The sequence below is a fragment of the Plectropomus leopardus genome, chromosome 19 (assembly GCF_026936395.1).
Source record: "Plectropomus leopardus strain MGB_pleo_1.0 chromosome 19, ASM2693639v1, whole genome shotgun sequence".
Taxonomy (NCBI): Eukaryota; Metazoa; Chordata; class Actinopteri; order Perciformes; family Serranidae; genus Plectropomus; species Plectropomus leopardus.
Genome location: NC_142194.1, coordinates 16515379 through 16533634, shown reverse-complemented (window position 1 = coordinate 16533634; position 18256 = coordinate 16515379). Strand labels below are relative to the sequence as shown.

Here is an 18256-nt window from a genome sequence, read left to right as displayed (position 1 = left end):
CTGCTCCTTTAGACTCAGGGTGGGTAGAGAGGTTTTCTCCCATTCTCACACGTATCAAATAGGAAGGGAGGAATGTAACCACCTGTAATACCACTGGGTTAAGGTGAAATTAGATTTTAAAAAAGAGGAGGTTTGCGTTTAAAGGCATAGTTCATATTTTTTTAAGTGGGGTTGTATGAGGCACTTATCCACTGTCAGTATATTACGTAGGGTAGATGTCAGTGGAAACACCTCCAGTTTGGCGAAGCAGGCTGGAGTACGACACGGAAAACATATTTAAGCAAAAATATGAAAAAAAAAGCCCAACCTAAAAAAATCAATATTACTTTAAGTCAGTCATGTCCAAAGTGTAGCCCAGGGGTAATGTGTGGCCCCCAAACCAATTTCAAACAGCTCTCTGCTCGTCTTTCAAAATATACTATAAAATTTACACAATATTGGTCAGTCAAGCAAGATCACTTTGCATTCATTTTCATTCACCTCACGATGCCAGGACAATCAAAGAGTTTGTAAATAGCACCAAGTAGGAACTACGCAGGCAAAACTAATGTGTCTTCATACACAGACAGTAAACAAGCATAGAGTCAACAGTATATTTTCACTGCTTTTTTCCTGTTATCAGACAGTAATGTCCAACTGGAAAAGAAAGCCGTTAAATCCCTCTCTTCAAAACCAGAGTCCATCGAGAAAATCAGCTATTTAACATCACCGAACACAGGAGCTGCTGGTCTGCTGCTGCCTTGAACATTTATTTTGTTTGTGTTAAGAGGTTTAGTTCAGATTTACCAAAGTCATACAATAATACAAACTAACTAACTGACCAGGCAGCAGTAGACTAGCAGCTTCTTTAGTCAGTGAGCTAAAATTCATGGTTTTCTCAATGGAGTCTGGTGGCTTTGAAGAGAGCAAAGATGGGCAGCTAAAGTAATTAACAGCCTCCCCATCGTAACAGGCTGTCTGTCGGGAAGGTAAAGTGATAAAAGTCTTCTTAATATACCGTACACTTAAACTGATATCGATTTTCTTAGGTGAGACTTTCTTAAGTTGACTAAAATATGTTTTGTTGCTGACCCCATCCACAGCAGTACATTGCTTAGCTTCAGTGTCGGATTACAGCCTGCTTCTCCAATCTGAGGGCATACTGGCCACCATCAATCATATGTAATAAACTAACTATGGATAGGTATCTCACACAACCCAACGACAAATATATCTGAACTATCCCTTTAATGTTTTTATCTTTGTTACTGCCTGTACAAAAGTGAGACAGGAAGTGTGAAAGGAGGGATATTTTGCCCTTTTTTTCTCCCAGAGCTGCAGCGAGAGGGGACAGCAGCCATGTCTTCTTCTATGATGTTCTATGCTGGAATGGAGAAAGAGAGAGGACAGGGAGAAGTGGAAAAAAAGGTGTTTTTTTGCATTGTGTATGTACTTGTATGTAGTCTGTAGTGTCCAGTTATATCTAGAAAGCACTCGTAACTGCGGCTCCAGAAAGGAAAAAAGGGGAGAATCACAAAAGATGGTTTAGTCTCCAGCCTGCTGAGGTGGTTGGAAAACACTTTTTATTTTTTTGTTGATGTTTTGTTGATTTTTTTTTTTTTTTTGTATTAAATGTAAAAAAAAAAAAAACACACAAAAAAATTCAAGTTGCTTGGAACGTCACCAATGCCTTTAAGGGGTTCTTAAAGGGATGTCGTGCCATCAAAATTTTTATTTGATGACTGCGAGATGATTTAAAAACCGAATGTTTGTAAAGGCAAGAGACTAAAAATGCAGCCGGGATGAGGAGAAACATTTGTGTGGACATGTACAAATACAAAAAAAAAAAAAAGGCTTTCTGGCATCCATGACATATTGAGTATCTAAACATCATCGGTGTCTACAGGAGTCACTCTAATGCATGAGATAGATGTACAAAAAAAACAACAAAAAAACATTTGTAAACATGACCAAACCACATTTGAAACGTAACCGTACCTGTCCAAGTTTCACTGGCATCAAAGATCACGTGTCCCACATTTTTTGATCTTTATTGTACATATTTATGGGAATATTAAAAACAAGTCATTGGTTTTATAGAGTAACAAAGATAACGATAGTAATTTTGATATATTCAAATGAGTATTGAATTGAAGATTTAGAGGCGACAACTCCGACTGCATTTTCTATAGGTGTCAATATTACCATAACTAATCCTGATGTAATTGTTGTTGTAATCATGTTCACATTTTTTCTCGCAAAGAAAAGGGCCCACTTTTGACTGTAAAAAAAATAGATAAAAAACTGTTGTCAGGTATGGTGTGTGTTCAAGGTATTAATGATTATTAATAAGGGGTTATTAATAATCGTTAATGATTCATGTATGTGTGTCGAGCGGTAAAGTCTAGTTATATTGACACTTTTTTTTTTTAAAGACAAAACGATTTTAAAAAGACACTCCTCCCCACGATGAACTCTGACCTCCTCTGGACTCATAGAAAAAAAAAAAAAGATTTTACAATTGGGCACTGGAATGTAAATGCTGGTTTTTTTATTTATTTGTTTTTAGTATAGGAATAAGTTCAAAGGAAGCATGGACAAAAAGAGATGTGCACAATCCTAGTTGATAAGCTTACCGCTGAAGGGTGCAGCATGCAACTGGTGTGAGAAAAAGAAGAAGAAGAAGAAGAAGTGAGAGGACGTGCGTCGACTGAGCTGCTGTGAACGTGCACCCTCTTGTGCCGGCACAGCAGCAGTGACCGCAGCAGCCCGTCCACACAGATAAAGACACCAATCAGTGTTTCATGGTGCACACGATGCTTCTGAAGGAAGATCTGATTTTTTTTTCTATTAATTTTAATCCAGAAAAAAAAGGAAAAGATAATCACCCTGCTGTTTGTATGACTCAGAAACACCAGCTCAAGACAATTCCCTGTATAACCTACTACTTTATGCTCGGTTGGAATCTCAGTGCATGCATAAACTCCTTATATAAACTAAGACTGGCAGGTTTCGGGACGGCCTTTGTGTTGGGGGGGGAAATCGGTGTGGTAGTGATTTTAGACAGGTTGTTGTCAGTGTCAGAGGTTGTCGGCGAGAGCAGGGAGTTCCTGCGTCGTGCCTGGATGAAAGATGAAGACGAAGAAGCGACACAGGCTCATCTGTGTTTTGCAGAGTTTTCGGGGGGGAGGGAGGGGATGAAATCCTTATTAAATATTCCAAATCAAGCTATTCCAGGCTTGAGGAGGAGAAGGAAGAAGGGTCTTAACACATGTATTGGAAAAGAAATGGGGTGCTTTAAAAAGTAATTTAAAAAAAAAAGATAATAAATTGATATTAACACATTAACTCGTCTTGATTTGATGTACTTTACAGAGATTATTATTATTATTAAGGTGTTTATCACGGGATGGTAACCAGACAGTGAACTGATCAGTTGATTGGCAGAAAATTAATCTTCAGCTAATTTGATAACTGATTAATCCTTTAAAGGTCTAGTGTGTTACATTTAGTGGCATCTAGTGTTGAATTTGCAGAAGTGAAACTACTGTGTCCGATGCGAAAATGCGAATGGCCGTATCTAAAGCTAGTGTTTGATCTGTCCATTCTGGGCTTCTGTTAAAACAACATGGCAGACGCCGTGAGAGAGGACAACGCGTTCTCATACCAAGATGTCACAGATTGCAGCTTTGCAGTGTTTTTGCGTGTCTAAATAAATCACTTTAGGTGTCCCTCTGCGTCTGCTGTTTACGTTCTGGGATGCAGCTACCATGATGTCAACACAAGCACATGGTGGGATGACGCAGCAGGTGGTTATGTTTAGATGTCAACAGTGCATGGCAACCAACGCCGGGACGTCAACAAACGCACACGCTGGCACTGATGGTTAGGATTAGGGGAAGGTACATGGTAAAGTGTAGTGTAGGGACGTGAAATTACAGCATCTGAATCTGTCACATGATGCCATTGGACCCAAATACACTTTTTACCATAGACTTACAATGTTAAAAGAAGAAGTCTGTATATCAGAAGATATGTTATTTTGAATGTCACAACCCCTGCAAATAATTGTTTAACCAGCAGGATTCGATCCATTCAGTCCAATAAAATTTAGAAAGTCTAGCAGAGACGCACAATTAAATAACTTTTATCTCCATTCAAGTTAGCAGAGGGCTAAACTGGAAATCACTCGCACAGTGCGTCCCACAATGCAATTACCCACATAATCTGAGTAATTTAGTCCTGCAAAAGTTGAGCGTTTTTCCTTTCATGCACCACTGAGCAACTTTTATAGAAATGAACTGAGGCCTGCATTCAACGCTGTATCCAGTTCTCATTATACGTTCATGGAACCCGTTCCTTAAGTAGGTATAAACAGAATTTTAAAGTAATGAAAACACAACAATTCTTATTTTCAGGTGATTATATACTAATGAAGAAATAGTTATGAATATTATATTCAATTTCTGCCAATAGATGGCCCTAAATCCTACACACTAGACCTTTGAGTCTTTAAAAAAACCAAAACAATCTCTGCTTCAGTATCTCAAATGTGAATATTAGCTGTTTGAAAATTTTTAAAGTTTGAATATGTCAATGTATGCTCTCTTAATTTTTTCTCAAATTATTGTTGTTTTTTTTTTAAATGTATGGACCAGATGATGAATTAATCAAAATGGTCGACAGATTTATTGGTTGAAAAACACCAAATCTGAATTATTTTATCTATTGATCACTTCTCCCAATTATTTTCTTTTTGGTCCATGAAATGTCAGAAAATAGTAAAAACAAATTCCCATCTCAGTGTCTCATAGTTGTACCCATGTTGACATGTTCAATATTAAATATTAAAATACTGTTTTATTTGGTCAGAACAACAACAAATATTCAGTATACATCATAATATAAAAATATCAACTAATATTCACATTTTAGAAGCTGGAACCTGTATATTTAGGTATATTTTAATTTAAAGTGGTGTTAAATAATAAATAAATTATTATTTTGTGTCTGTTGACTGATTGATTAATCGAGTAATTTAAAAAAATACATATTATTATAGATTTTTACTTGGAGATATTGGCTATATAGGTTAAGAACGCCTATTATATACAATATGTCAACTTGTGGCTAGCCTATATATTTTCCTAAACATGCATTTTCTTGTATTTGTGCACAATTATTCTGATGTGTTGTCATCTATTGTGTGTGTTGATCTGCTGTTCGTCCTGTGTACTATATCTGACTCTGACATCATTATTATAGGCCGACAGGGAGGATCTGTGCGCACTGCCCTTTAAGATGCGTCTGTAATCTGCCCGTTAATGGAAAGTCATTCTGGCTGTTTTCTGCGGTGCAGGAGAGGAGATCTGCTCCAGCTGGCCCCGAGGAAGGAGAGGAGAGGGAAAAAAAAAAAATCGTGTGGCGCATTTTGTGTCGGCCGAAAAATCCAGGAAGGAAGGGGAGAGGACGGGCTTCGCCGAGGGAGACGGAAATGAGAGGGGGGTGTCCAGAGAGGAAACCCTATCCCTTTAAGAGCAAGTGGGACATAGCGGTGCGAGAAAAGGAGAGGAGGGGGAGAAGAAAGAGGAATTAAAAAAGAAAAGGAAGAAAGAGACAGGGAGGGAGGAGGGAGAGCGGGCGATAAAAAAAGAAAGATGACATCCTCGCAGCTGAACGGCCGAGGTGGAGCGATAGGCTGCGGCCCGGCGAGAGCGCCGCTCGCCGGGGTCAGGGCTTGAATCCAACAACGAGGCTTCGACAAACACCCGATTGGCCTATTGGGGGAAATCGGAAAAAATAGATTCATAAATTAAAAACAAAGCATGAGCTTCTGCAGATACGTGTGTTATAACTCATATTTGTTCTCTTTGCGTAAAAGCGCATTTATTTCACGTTGAGTGGTTTGTGTTTATAGCGAAAGTGTGATACTGTAATATGCGCTTTTTGGGGTGTTTTGAAAGCAGTTTTGTTGTGTGACGTTGCGTTTTGGTGAGATTTGTGTTTGAAAGTTAGAAACCAAAGTGAAAATAGGCCGTTATTTGGAGCTGGCCTGCTGCCTGTGTGCTGCAGCCTGCGTTAGTCAACAGCTGCGTGCATTTTAATTGACAGCATTAGGCTACCTCAATGAGAAAAACATATTTTTGCAGACGACGTTATTCACGTTTTTCGCGAGAATCCAGACGCCCGTCGTTCCTGCTGCAGGACAGGCGGCTGTTTGCGCTTCAATCACCGGTGGGCCGATCAAAACCATGCAAAGGCTGCCCTCCTCGATCTCAATCAGGAGCTGACGTTATAATCTCCATCGCTGTGGCGCAAAATGGATGCTGCTTGGAGCAATTTTCTCTTCCAGGTAGGCTTGTTGAGCATTTCTCTCTCTACTCTCATTTTTTACTGCGCGCATTTTCTCACAATGTGTGTGCCCCGGCAGTCCCCCAGCACCTCACATCTCGTATTTCACCTCAAGATAATGCTGTGACTTGTGTTTACATTTGGTGATGGCCTTCTGCTTGCTTCTCCAGAATACTCCCACCCAAAACCAAGTGGAGGGGGGCCTCCAATCAGAGCTCATGCCAGTGCATACGAGTTCTCCCCAGACCCCACCCACAGAGCACATAGCACAGCCTCCTTCAACTGTGGACACTGCTGCTCTCAGTGAGGAGCCCCTGCCTGGTGAGGGACACTGCACTGCATCCTACAACACCTGTGGAGCTGACAAGAGTAAATACACAACACTCAATTCTCATGGCCATGATTCAGTCAGGTGGTGGACACTCAGTGACCTTTATGTTGGTGGTTTGCAGGTGAAAAGAGAGATTATTTATTATTATTTCAAATGCAGAACATTCAAAATTCAAATAGCTGAAATTCTAAAAGATCGATTTGCATCTATAATGTTTAAAAAAAAAAAAAAACAACTAAAATTCAACATATGAACATCCCAGTAATCAGGTTATCAAGTTACATTGTTCAACAGCATCTCAGTGTTTCTCAGTGTTTAAGATAAGATGATCTTTTATGAGTCTCACAGTGGGGAAGTTCACATTGTTACAGCTCAAGGTACAAGGTGTGTACAAGATAAAAATACAAAAGAGCAATGTAAATAGTGAAAAACAAGGTGCAATAGTAAAAAAAAAATAAAAAAATTACAAAATACTTACATCAATTGCACATGGGAAATAATTGCACATTGTGATAAACTGCACTTAACCTTAAGTTAAGTGCAGTTTATACAATGTGTTTGTTTGTGGTCCGCTGAGAGCAGTGCTGGTTGTAACTGACAGCAGCAGGAAGAAAGGACCTGCTGAACTGCTTCTTCACACTTTATGTACTTGTTTACTGTGAAGTGGCATCTATTTGCACAAATGGTAAGCAAATATACACAAACATAGAAATTATGGGTAAATATATAAATGCAGCATGAAGATGGTTAGTGCATTTACATAACTATTACAGACACTGCTCTCCTCCAGGTTTTTCTACTAAAATAAAACAAGGTAATTGAAAAAAGGGAGAACAAAACACAAAAAGAAACAAAGCACCCAACCTAGAAACTCAAGACTAAATCAAAATATCCTACATTTGGTTGATAGCAAAAATCTGCAAATGTAATACACTGGTATGATTAACTTTATTAAACACTTATGAAGATTTGGTCATCACTTACTTTGCCACACATTTAGAAATATAACTTTAAAATACTCAGAAATATTGATGGAACCTGACTATATGTTGACATTAGAGCAGCAACTACCGATAGATTAGGTTTCAACTAATGCATTAATTGCCAGATAATTTCATAATCAGTCTGTTTAAGACTTTTTTGAAGAAGAAAACATTTCTGAATGCAGCTGAATGTCTTGACAAAACAAGATATTTGACTTTGGGAAACACTGATCAACATTTGTTGAATTAAAGAGTACAGGAACCACTTTAACAACAGCAAAACTACATTAAAACATCAGAGGAGTTCTTAATCCCCCAAATGACCATTTCTATATAAAGTATTCACTCTGTTATGTTGAATTTATGAAGAAAACTGTTTTTCTTGCATGCCTCCGCCAATTGGGTGTTTCCAGACTCTCACACAACTCGTGCAGTATTTTCCAAGTCTCAGTTATTTAGTCTTATGCTCAGTACTTTCCAAGCACATGTATTTTCACTAAATCGTTACAATGTAAAACACGTAAGTGCAAACAGTCTTAGGCAAAAACGAGTAGTGCGCTTGGCTTGCGCATGCCCAAGCACACTCAGGGAACACTACTTGTAGCCCTAAGTGTTTAAAATTGTAATATTTTAGCATAAATGCATGTGTTCGAGAAGTACTGAGCATACGAAGGGAGAAATGAGACTTGAGTTATACCACACAAGTTTTGTGAGATCTTATAAACACGTATTTTGATGTAGATTTGCTGTTAAACACGGACCACAATAACTTCAATACATGACGAATGGTTGCCTTTTTTGGACTGTCTGTTCACCGTGGAGGCTTTTAAATGTATTTTCACCTGCAGATTACCAAAACAGGGTTGACTGGGAAGATGCTTTGCAGAGGTTCACTGAGTTAAATGTTGCATTTATGGACACTTTATCACTTAATAGTAATTTGACTATTTCTCTATTAAATGACCTGCCATTTTCTCTCTGAACCTGTTTACCTGCTAGATGGAAACTGTTACCTAAATAGACTGGAAGTTAATTATAAATCACTATTTAATAAATGCTAACTTACCTTTTTGTGAAATTAACAACTTCCTGTCTTTCCTCCCACCTCCCTGTGGTCCAGTGAAGCCAGTGTCTCGGCCGGCCCGCGTGCCCCACATCTGTGCCATCTGCAACAAGCAGTTCAAGAACAACTACAACCTGCGGCGGCACCAGTCGGTCCACACTGGGGTACGCATGAAGGACAGGGCCAGAGAGCAGGCGGAGGGGGCAAAGGAGGGAGCAGCCGGCCAGGTTGCGGTGGCGGTGGCGGCCCCGTCGGCGATGGCGGTGGGGGCCGGAGGGAGGGCGGAGAGGCCCACTGTTCCTCTCTCCCTGCTACACCTCTCCGCACCTCCCACTCTCGCCCCTCCCGGCGTGCTGGCGGGGGCCCAGCAGCCTCCCCTGGGTAGTCAGGATGGTGAAGGGGTTGCCATGGCTAACGCAATGGCTAGTGTTAACCCCCACGCTCCGCCTCCTGCTGCTGTCGTCATGGCCACAGGGGCGACAGTACAGGTGGGTCAGGGCCTTGTGGAGATGGCTGTCGTCAACCCCAAACCTTCGAGCATGTTGTTTCTTTAGCTGCCTGGCCACAGGGACGGTTAAACACCTGTTTTTTTACTGTTTGGGACTCACAAGCAGTTACTGTGTGTCACCTGCTTTGTATTTGACTGAAACTCTTCTGTGTGTTAATTTCTGTAAGTTCAAAATCAGTTCAGTGACCAGTAAATTTCAACCCAGTGTTTGGCACTGGTCCCCAGTTTGAGAAACAACGTGCTAGAAGGCTCCCCCCCCCACCACCACGCTCCCCTGCATGTTCTCTGTAACACCAACAGTGTGAAAGCAGATAAAGAGTTAAAATCCAGCAGGAGGAAGTTAATCTAACATGCAAATCAGCCTTCAGACATGTTATGCACAAGTGGTGCGAATCAGGCGACAATATCTGTGTGCATTTGCATGCAACAAAAGATATAAAAGTGTTAATAATATTTAACACTGAATTTATTTGTTTTTGTGAATATAACTGTACTTTCAATCTAAACTCTATAGTGTGTTTATCTGTTTGTCTGTTTTGTCTCAGCGGCCCGCAAATCCCAACCCGAACCCGGTGAGGAAAAACCACGCCTGCGAGACATGCGGGAAGGCGTTCCGTGACGTTTACCATCTGAACCGCCACCGCCTGTCCCACTCAGACGAGAAGCCGTTCTCCTGTCCCATCTGCCAGCAGCGCTTCAAGAGGAAGGACCGCATGAGCCACCACGTGCGCTCCCACCAGGGCGGTGTGGAAAAACCCTACGTCTGCCCGCACTGTGGCAAGGCTTTCTCCAGGTGACGCTGTGGAACATTTACTATCAGGGCGGAGTTAGTCGAAGGGAAGATGTCTTTTAGCTTAGCATAAAGACAAGAAAGTAGTGCTCAACCAATGTTGGTTTTTCAGGGCCGAAACCAATACTTATTATTAGTAGTTAATGAGACTGATAACCATTATATGGAACCGATAGGCATTCAAAATAAAAATGAAAATCTTTCTGTCAATAGTTTGGAATAAACAAACTCCAACACAAAACTTTAAGTTTTTTTGGCAAAGGTTTAATCAAAATTGAGACTTTAAACATTACGTACAGTAAGTTGCCAGTTACCTTTTAATAAAGTCAAGTGAAAAAGTAAAAGTTCCTCCCACGCTCCATGCTGACACTTTCTTTGCCAATTTTATAGGCGATTATTAAAATAAAACACTGATACAGAAAACTGGCAAAATGGCAAATATCGGCTCCGATTATTTGTTGACCCATACTAGAAACTGCTAGCCAAGCTCTGTCCAAAGATAAGAAAAGCACGTCTAAATCTCGCTATTTATTTTTGCTATATCCCATTTATTATTCTGTGCAAAAACAAAATGTACAAATGAGAATTTGCTGTTTTATAGAGCATTATGTGCTTGGCTCTCTGTAGACTGGGACCAGTAACTACGCGAAGATTGTCGGCTTCTGGCTGTAGCTTCATAGTTAACATTCAGACTTTAGGGTGATATTTGTCTTCACATCTAACTCTAGATGAATAAGAAATAAGGAAAAATGTCTGTGAATGTCGAACTATCCTTTAAAATGTTTGCTTATCAAAGATCAAGAAATAGTGTCTTCTATTGGAAGAGGGAGACTGTTCCATTTCTTTCTTCAAAAGTCACATAGTCTCATTTTAAAGGGAAACTTTGCAGATTTTCAACCAGCTTTGTATCATCGCAGCGTGTTTACAAGCACCTAAAGCTCCCCACCCGTTTTGTGGTTGTTGTGAACCACGTCATTCAAGTCTGCCAGCAAATGAATTCTAGGCGCTTGCAGCACAGGAGAAGCCAAACAGCATTCCTCTGAACACACTATCATGTAACTGGCAGTATAAATCAAATGACAAACCACATATAACAGTGATTGGTAATGTACATTGCATTTCTGTTTTCACCATGTCATATTTTTATTACTCATCTGGTCATTATTGTTCAGTTATCTTTAGTGTTCAGTGCCAGTCCCTCAGAGAAAAGGTCTATTTTCTGATATTTCAGACAAAAGTTTGCTACTTTACTTTGAATTTGAAAACAAAGCATTTTCTGTCCTAATATGGTGATTCTTTTTCTCTCCAAAGGCCTGACCATCTAAACAGTCACGTCAGACAGGTGCACTCCTCGGAACGACCCTTCAAATGTCCGGTGCGTCATATTTTATTTTTTAACAATGACCATGTTTACATGCATTAAGATCCAGATTACTCAAAGTTGAGGGCTTATATATCAGTGCAGTCATACTTCTGTCTTCAGCTAATATCCATTGACATGAGTCAATGACCATGGAGAATATTACCATGGAAACTGATCTGGATAAATAAATGTCTTCTTGAAACAGGATATTTAGCACTTATCTCATTGTAATTATGCTGTAATCATTATGTTTACTTGCAGCAGGTCAAACTCTGATATTTACATGAGCATGACAAACACACTTCATAATACTACTATACATTGTGTGTGTGTGTGTGTGTGTATATATATATACACACATAATATTACATACAGTATATTATCTTGAATTGGGTGCTTAACACTGGCTAATGTTGTTTAATAAATGCAAAAGCATTAAGAGGACATTTGGTGGAGATTTTTTGTGCACATATTTTCAAATTTTTCATAAGTTTTTTTTTTTTTTTTTTTAGACCTGTGAGTCCAGCTTTGCCACGAAGGATCGTTTGCGTGCGCACATGATTCGCCATGAGGAGAAGGTCCCCTGCCACATCTGTGGCAAGCTCCTGTCTGCTGCTTACATCACAGATCACATGAGGGTGCACAACCAGTCACAGCACCACGCCTGCCATCTCTGCAACCGCAGTAAGTTCACACTGATATATTTATTTCATTACATATGATAGATTATAAGACTTTACAAAGACTGGGGATCTTGCAGGGTCACTATGTGCAGCACAACAACTAGATTCCTGTTCAGATTATTTCCCATCCTGCTCATAGTAAAAAATATTATGCCAAACTCCCTCAAAGAAATAAAAATTCCTTACGTGTCCACAAAAATTCATTTCTCAAGAAATACTAGATAAAAAGTCAAAAGCATTCTTGTCAATTTGGCATTATAATCTATAAAGATGAACCATATTTGAGGACAAACATTACATTTTGGATTTTGTCATCTTAACTCAGACCCAGCCTCTGCTGGCTAGCTGTTCTATTTTAGTGGGAGGAAACTGTGGGAATGAGAGACGAACCAGTTAAAAAAATAAGCTTTCTCTCCATAATTGCTGGATTTTGAAACTGATACCCACCAAACTCAACACAGACTCTTGCTCACTCCACAACTCCACCGGTTTCTCTTTCTTTTGCAAAGCAGAGGAGAACCGAGGCCTGTGCACGTTCTTGTGCCACCTCAGGGACGCCTCCACGATAACTGTCCTGTTTGGTGCTGGAGCAAGGTTGTTGGCCATGTTCACGTCATTAAACTACAGTATTTGCATGTACCAAGAAACTAAACTTAACTAAAAACTAAACAAAAGACTTTCAGTAATATTCAACATGTTTTATTTTGTCGGAAAGTCAAGACGAGAAAAAACAAACAATCAAGATCATAGGTGTGCGCACCAACTGAGGTAAAACGTTGATTGATTTTATGATTTTATTCCGACATAGGAAAATTTCCTGTGACACTGAAATCGCTCGGAGTTGTTTCGTGGAAAGCCAGCATAAACCACTTCAGTCGTTTTCAGCAAGTAATGCAGGCGCACAAACCACTCAGCCTGTAATTTCAACCTCTCATTGAAGCTCTGCATAGAAGATCAAGGAGATTTATCTGCTTCATGATATGATGAGATGATATTTCACCACAGACTCATTTGAGAGTTGATTGTTTTCCTCTTGCGGTCAGTTTTAAGCACTTTGCAAAAACAAGTTCAGATGACTCTTGCTTCATATTGATGACTGTCAATTCAACATCAAAGTGTCATTTTCACCCTTTTCTCCACTCTCGGCTTTCCTCTCCTCCATCAGGCTTCACCACACTGACGTACCTTCGAGTCCATGCTCAGAAGCACCATGGCCAGGAGTGGAAGGACAGTCCGGGGGGCTTTGGCGGCACGGCCTCAGGCGGCATACTGGTCTGCCACTTGTGCGGCGTCCACTGCAAGACACCCACTCAGCTCCAGGGTCACATGGGCACCCATAGCAACAGCCAGGGTACCCCAAGCCCTATCACCTCTAATGTGGCTGCCAGCAGCTCTGTCTCCCTTAGCAACATGGTGACAGCACCTACTGTGTATGTCACTGGCAACACGGTGGTGGACCTGCTTGTCACAGACTGCTCTAGCATCGCGGCACCACAGTCCCACAGTTAGCAGTAGAGAGCTCGGCAATAATAACCTCAGTCCCCTAACAGAGGGCAAGGTTAGAGAAGGTTAAAGTGACGCGTAGATGCTGATCAGGTTTCAGATTTGTGATGTCCCCACTTATAGGTGAGGTTAGGATTAAAAGGTAGGGGGAGATTAACTCCAGTCAGCATTCAAGGGCAGTATCACCTCAGAGCTGGAGCATCGGAGAAAAGGAAGCTGTATTAATAGAGCAGTGAAGTCATGGAAAGAGGGACCTTTTTGGCTGCAGCAGGCTCACTGACACTAACGACAAACATGGATGTGCTGTCCGAATATTCCCGAGTGCTCTCGTGCATTTAAGACTCCAATGAAACTGTGGTATTGTGAGCATCTACTGTATTACTCTCCCCCTCTCTGCCCTCTCTCTCTGTCCCTCCCCTCGACCCTGGCATTGGCTGCTCTCTGCAAGTGCACCAAGTACTGTATATCTCACACCAGCTCTGATCTTACCTCCATTTTGCAGCTCACTTTCTAAGAATCCAAATGGCTTGCGTTAAAAAGTAGTAAGGAGAGAGTAGCTCTCTGAAAACGTAACGGAGAAACACATTAGAGGGAAAGTTGTGCATTTGGGTGTGTGTGTAAGTCAGGCCTCTGCTAGCATGTTAGCTTGTTTGCTTACAAAACTAAAATCAATATTTGATTTTGCAATGCTGTAATGCCACTTTAAGGGTAATTTAGGTATTTTTTTAACTGGTTCCTATTTTCTTATGATTTTGTGTCAAAGTGACTAATGGGTACAACAGTTTTTTGGAAACTGGTCCATTAATGGGCAGCGGCAAAACAGGCTACAATAGCAACTTTTTACATGGCCTGTTTAAGGTGGGAATAATGCGCTGTTATGCTGCTCTGTATAAAAAGGTACAATCGCTGAATGGGAGGACAGGGTTGTCTTACCTCACAGGATCATGGGCAAGACAGGTTTGGCATTCTGACTATGTACTATGTGTGCGACCCAACTTGGGTGATCTAAAAAACAGCTAGTAGCAGTTAGCAGTTAACTCAAGGCAGAAGAACAGTGACCGTAAATGTCCACAAATTGGGAAAACAGTGAGATTCGGGAGCTCCTTACCCTCTGAGCAGAGGACAAGATCAGCTGCCATATGACAGAGAATGTAAATGGTCTTTAATGCCATTGTTGTTGTTTATAAAGCACTGCAGACGTGTATTTTATGTTACAAGAGAGGCTGACGGTGTTGTGTTAAATGTGACGCCCATCACACCTCTTTTGGTTCTGCGATGCCAGTATGCTATTTAAAATCACACATTGGAGCGGCATGGTAGCGTCATTGTTTGGTCAGGCATAAAGAAGGGACTTACTAGCAGCCCCATAGCGAGATCTCTGTGTTAAAAGGGCTAATCAAGCGTTAATTGCAAAGGTAGTTATGTACTGTCTATTCACATACACTAAAAGAACTTGTTCTGGACAATGACAGGCTTAGATAGTTATGTAAAGTGTCTGAAAACATATAGAAGTTATCCCTACAGAGATAGACCTTTTAGTTGAAGAGTAAGAGCCTTTGTTTTACCAGAAACAGCCCCAAAAAATTGCCAAACTCACCAGACTCCATTTAAATAAACAGTAACTTTATCATCGTAACACACACCTTATTCAAAGTAAACACAAACAAAATAAAAATAAAACTGTCTCGGTTTGTCTTTCCACTCTTCCAACAATCACCAACTCTGGTTGGGTTGAAATAAACTCTTGTTTTACCCAGTTAGATGTGAAAATATGCTGCTGTAAATGCTGAAATTACTGTTAATTTGAATGGAATCTGGTGGGTTTAGCGATGGTAATTTCAGGGTTGTATTAAACAAAAAGGATCTTACTCTTTAACAAAAAGGTCTATCTCTGTAGGGCTCCCCTCCATAATGTTGTCAGACACTTAGACGCCTGTCATTGGCGAAGTCGAGCCCTTTTAGTGGATGTAAATTGATGGTGCACAATTGCCCCGAGTTGTTACATTGCAGCGTGTTTTGCGGCTGCTGGCCACAGCGGTCTCTTTCGATACAGAACATGTTTCAAAAGTAGTTGTACCTAATAGTCTCTCAGACACAACAACATCAGAGAATGGGGTCCAGGTTGAAAAATACCGAAATTGACCTTTAAGTCTCTATAGAGGGCTGTCGATCAGGATGGAAGGCCATACGTGTTGTGGTCAGTGTGGAATTGTGGGATGTATTTGTTCATCTGTTTCCTAAAGGTACAGAGATAAGAATCGAATTGTGTTCAGGAGTGTCAAGCACCTTAAAACGTTATTGTTTGATTCAGCGAGGATCAAAATGGGTTTGAGATTTCTTGGATTTTCTTGCTCTGAGTCTTCCTCTCTGGGTATGGCCATTTAAAAAAAAAAAGAGAGAAAAAAAAGAAAAAAAAAACTGCTAATCAACACTTAAGCTTCTGACATGGCAATTCTTGCACCAGAAAACTACCTTTTGCATGAAAGTAAGCTAGCTCAGTCATGCTTATTGTTAGGGAGCTGTCAGGACAAAAGAAACTTTTAGCAGTTCCACCGAGTTAGTTGGCTGTAAACAATAATAATTATAAAAGTGTTGATTTTATTCAGAACTTTTTAACATTGTTGGCCATTCATTTGATTGTAACTGTCATTGCCATAGTCCTTTTTTGTTTTCTCTATGTACCAGTCCAATGGGTGAAACTTATGCATTAGATTTAGTCATTTAACTCTGTATAGCACATAATGCTCTGAACGCAAGTCATTATCGTTCTACATTAATCACGTGAGGAATGGTCACTTGTCCGTTGGATATCTTTGGTTGATTTGAGTTTTATTGTGAGTGGCGTGGTGTCGAGAAAGGGCTTATAAAGTCATAAGTACAATGGGAGTTTGACAACACCACTTGGTATGCTGTAAACAAATCCTGGTTTTGTACTGGAGTGCTTTTTCAGTTTTGTGTTAATATGTTTCCTTGAAATTTGTAGAGTTGTTTCTTTCTTCCTTTTCTTTTTCTTTGGAAATGTGTTCTTCCTGTTGAGAAAAGTAGTGATTTATTAAAAAGTTAATTTTAGGTTTTCTCCATCACACTAAGAAAAAAAATAATACCTCTACTCTAGGATTCTGTACAGCTCTTGTGATACATCTTAATGCCTTATCGTACTCAACTGCATTTTAATTCTTTTATGATGAAATATTTCAAATCTTAGTCATGGATTCATTAAGAATATTAATGGGATGTATTTATATTTATATTTTTATATTTCTCAACAGTATGCATGTCTAAAAGGTTGTTAGAGCAAAAAAAAAAAATCAATGATGCTTAATACAGTCATAAATATTATGTTATTTTGTAGATGAAGTAGAGACCATGTTATTATTTTGTAATTTGGACAATTTAAAGTAAAAAGAGTAAATGGGCTCTGTTTTGTGTGCTGATCTGTTCATCAATTACACAACTATTTTGTCTTGTTAAAGGTCCAGTGAGTAGGGTTTAGCGGTGAGGTTGCAGAACTGAAACTTCTCCCGTGTGCCAAGCGTGACGGAGAACTACAAAAGCCAATGCGAAAACACAAATAACCCTATCAGGAGCAAGTGTGAGTGTCCATTCTGGGCTACTGTAGAAACAACAATGGCGGACTCTGTAGAGGACTCTGTAGAGGACTCTGAGGACCCGACATAAAAGGCTCATTCTAAGGTAACGAAAAGAGATGATTCATTTTCAGTTGATAAAAAGCGAATGAAAACATGGTTGTGAATATTCCATAATATTTCTGCCCCTAAATTCTACACGCTGGACCTTTAACCCTTTGAAATCTGAATCGACATCAGTTTCTTGCATTACGTTCGAAAGCCTTTCACAAGCGTTTAAACCTTTAAAAGTAAATTGGTTTGATTTTTTTTGAAAACGTGGTTTAAAAGGCAACGAGCAACCAAGGGATGTTCTGCATATGGCAAGTGATTAAAGCTGGGAAGAAAACGAACTGATTTTTTTTAAGAGAGAAAGGAAAAAAGAGAGGGAGAGAAAATAACTAATTATAAATTATTACATTTTCATTTTTAGCACTTTTCTCAAGCCGTTTCCTTGTTTGTTTTTAACCGTTTTTCTTTTTTTTTGTGCTAATTTTCAAGTAATTTAATTGTAACTTTTTACTAATTCCTTGCTAATTCTGGTAATTTCTTGTGAAGTTGCTCATTGCCTTCCATCCATGTATTTGAAAGAGACTTAAGCCAGTTTACTCAGGTTTCAAGGGGTTAACTGTTACCGTAACAGATTATAGTAAGGGTACAAAACACAAGCTTTAGTAGTGCATAATTAACTAATGAATCATGATGATTTAATACATGAAATAATGGGTAACTGGATTGAATTATTGTTTGCCGTTAAGCAGTGATCCAGTTTCTGTGATTGTCTTTGATCAACTGATGCGTAATGGATCAAGTTAACTTATGGTTAATTAATGTGCCACAGAATTACTAAGTTACACACAGAAAATGGAATTTCAGAGCCATTCGTTTGATCAGCCTATCTGAATGTGGAACAGCTTTTCTCATACAAATGAAACTGGTAGTCTTGTGCAAACATGTATTCTATCCTATTTTTTTAAGTTTATATCTTATCTAAACTTAAAAAATGTGAATTTCATTTTGTTTTCCTCACAGAAGTCAAAGAAATTAGGAGATATACAGTAGGCCTGGAAAGGGCC

At 39.7% G+C, this 18256-nt stretch overlaps 1 protein-coding gene across 4 annotated transcripts; it reads left to right on the top strand.

Moving 5' to 3' along the window:
* Positions 1 to 5726: 5726 nt before the first annotated feature.
* Positions 5727 to 16970, top strand: mazb (MYC-associated zinc finger protein b (purine-binding transcription factor)). 4 transcript variants are annotated; one of them, XM_088070386.1, is made up of 7 exons: positions 5727 to 6331; positions 6501 to 6651; positions 8765 to 8871; positions 9761 to 10008; positions 11317 to 11380; positions 11881 to 12052; positions 13217 to 16970. In XM_088070386.1, exons 1-7 carry the CDS (start codon positions 6299 to 6301, stop codon positions 13558 to 13560), a joined length of 1119 nt encoding a protein of 372 aa, XP_087926512.1. In that variant the 5' UTR covers positions 5727 to 6298; the 3' UTR covers positions 13561 to 16970. The 4 variants fall into 4 exon arrangements, with proteins under 4 accessions (XP_087926512.1, XP_042363849.1, XP_042363850.1 ...); XM_042507915.2 differs by having other exon boundaries at positions 8765 to 9195; XM_042507916.2 differs by having other exon boundaries at positions 6501 to 6699.
* Positions 16971 to 18256: the final 1286 nt, after the last annotated feature.

Coding starts and splice junctions, on each gene's coding strand:
- mazb (XM_042507914.2), top strand. CDS start 6,299: ATGGATGCTGCTTGGAGCAATTTTCTCTTCCAG. Junction 9,196..9,760: donor CCACAGGGGCGACAGTACAG/GTGGGTCAGGGC, acceptor GTTTTGTCTCAG/CGGCCCGCAAATCCCAACCC. Junction 12,053..13,216: donor CTGCCATCTCTGCAACCGCA/GTAAGTTCACAC, acceptor CTCCTCCATCAG/GCTTCACCACACTGACGTAC.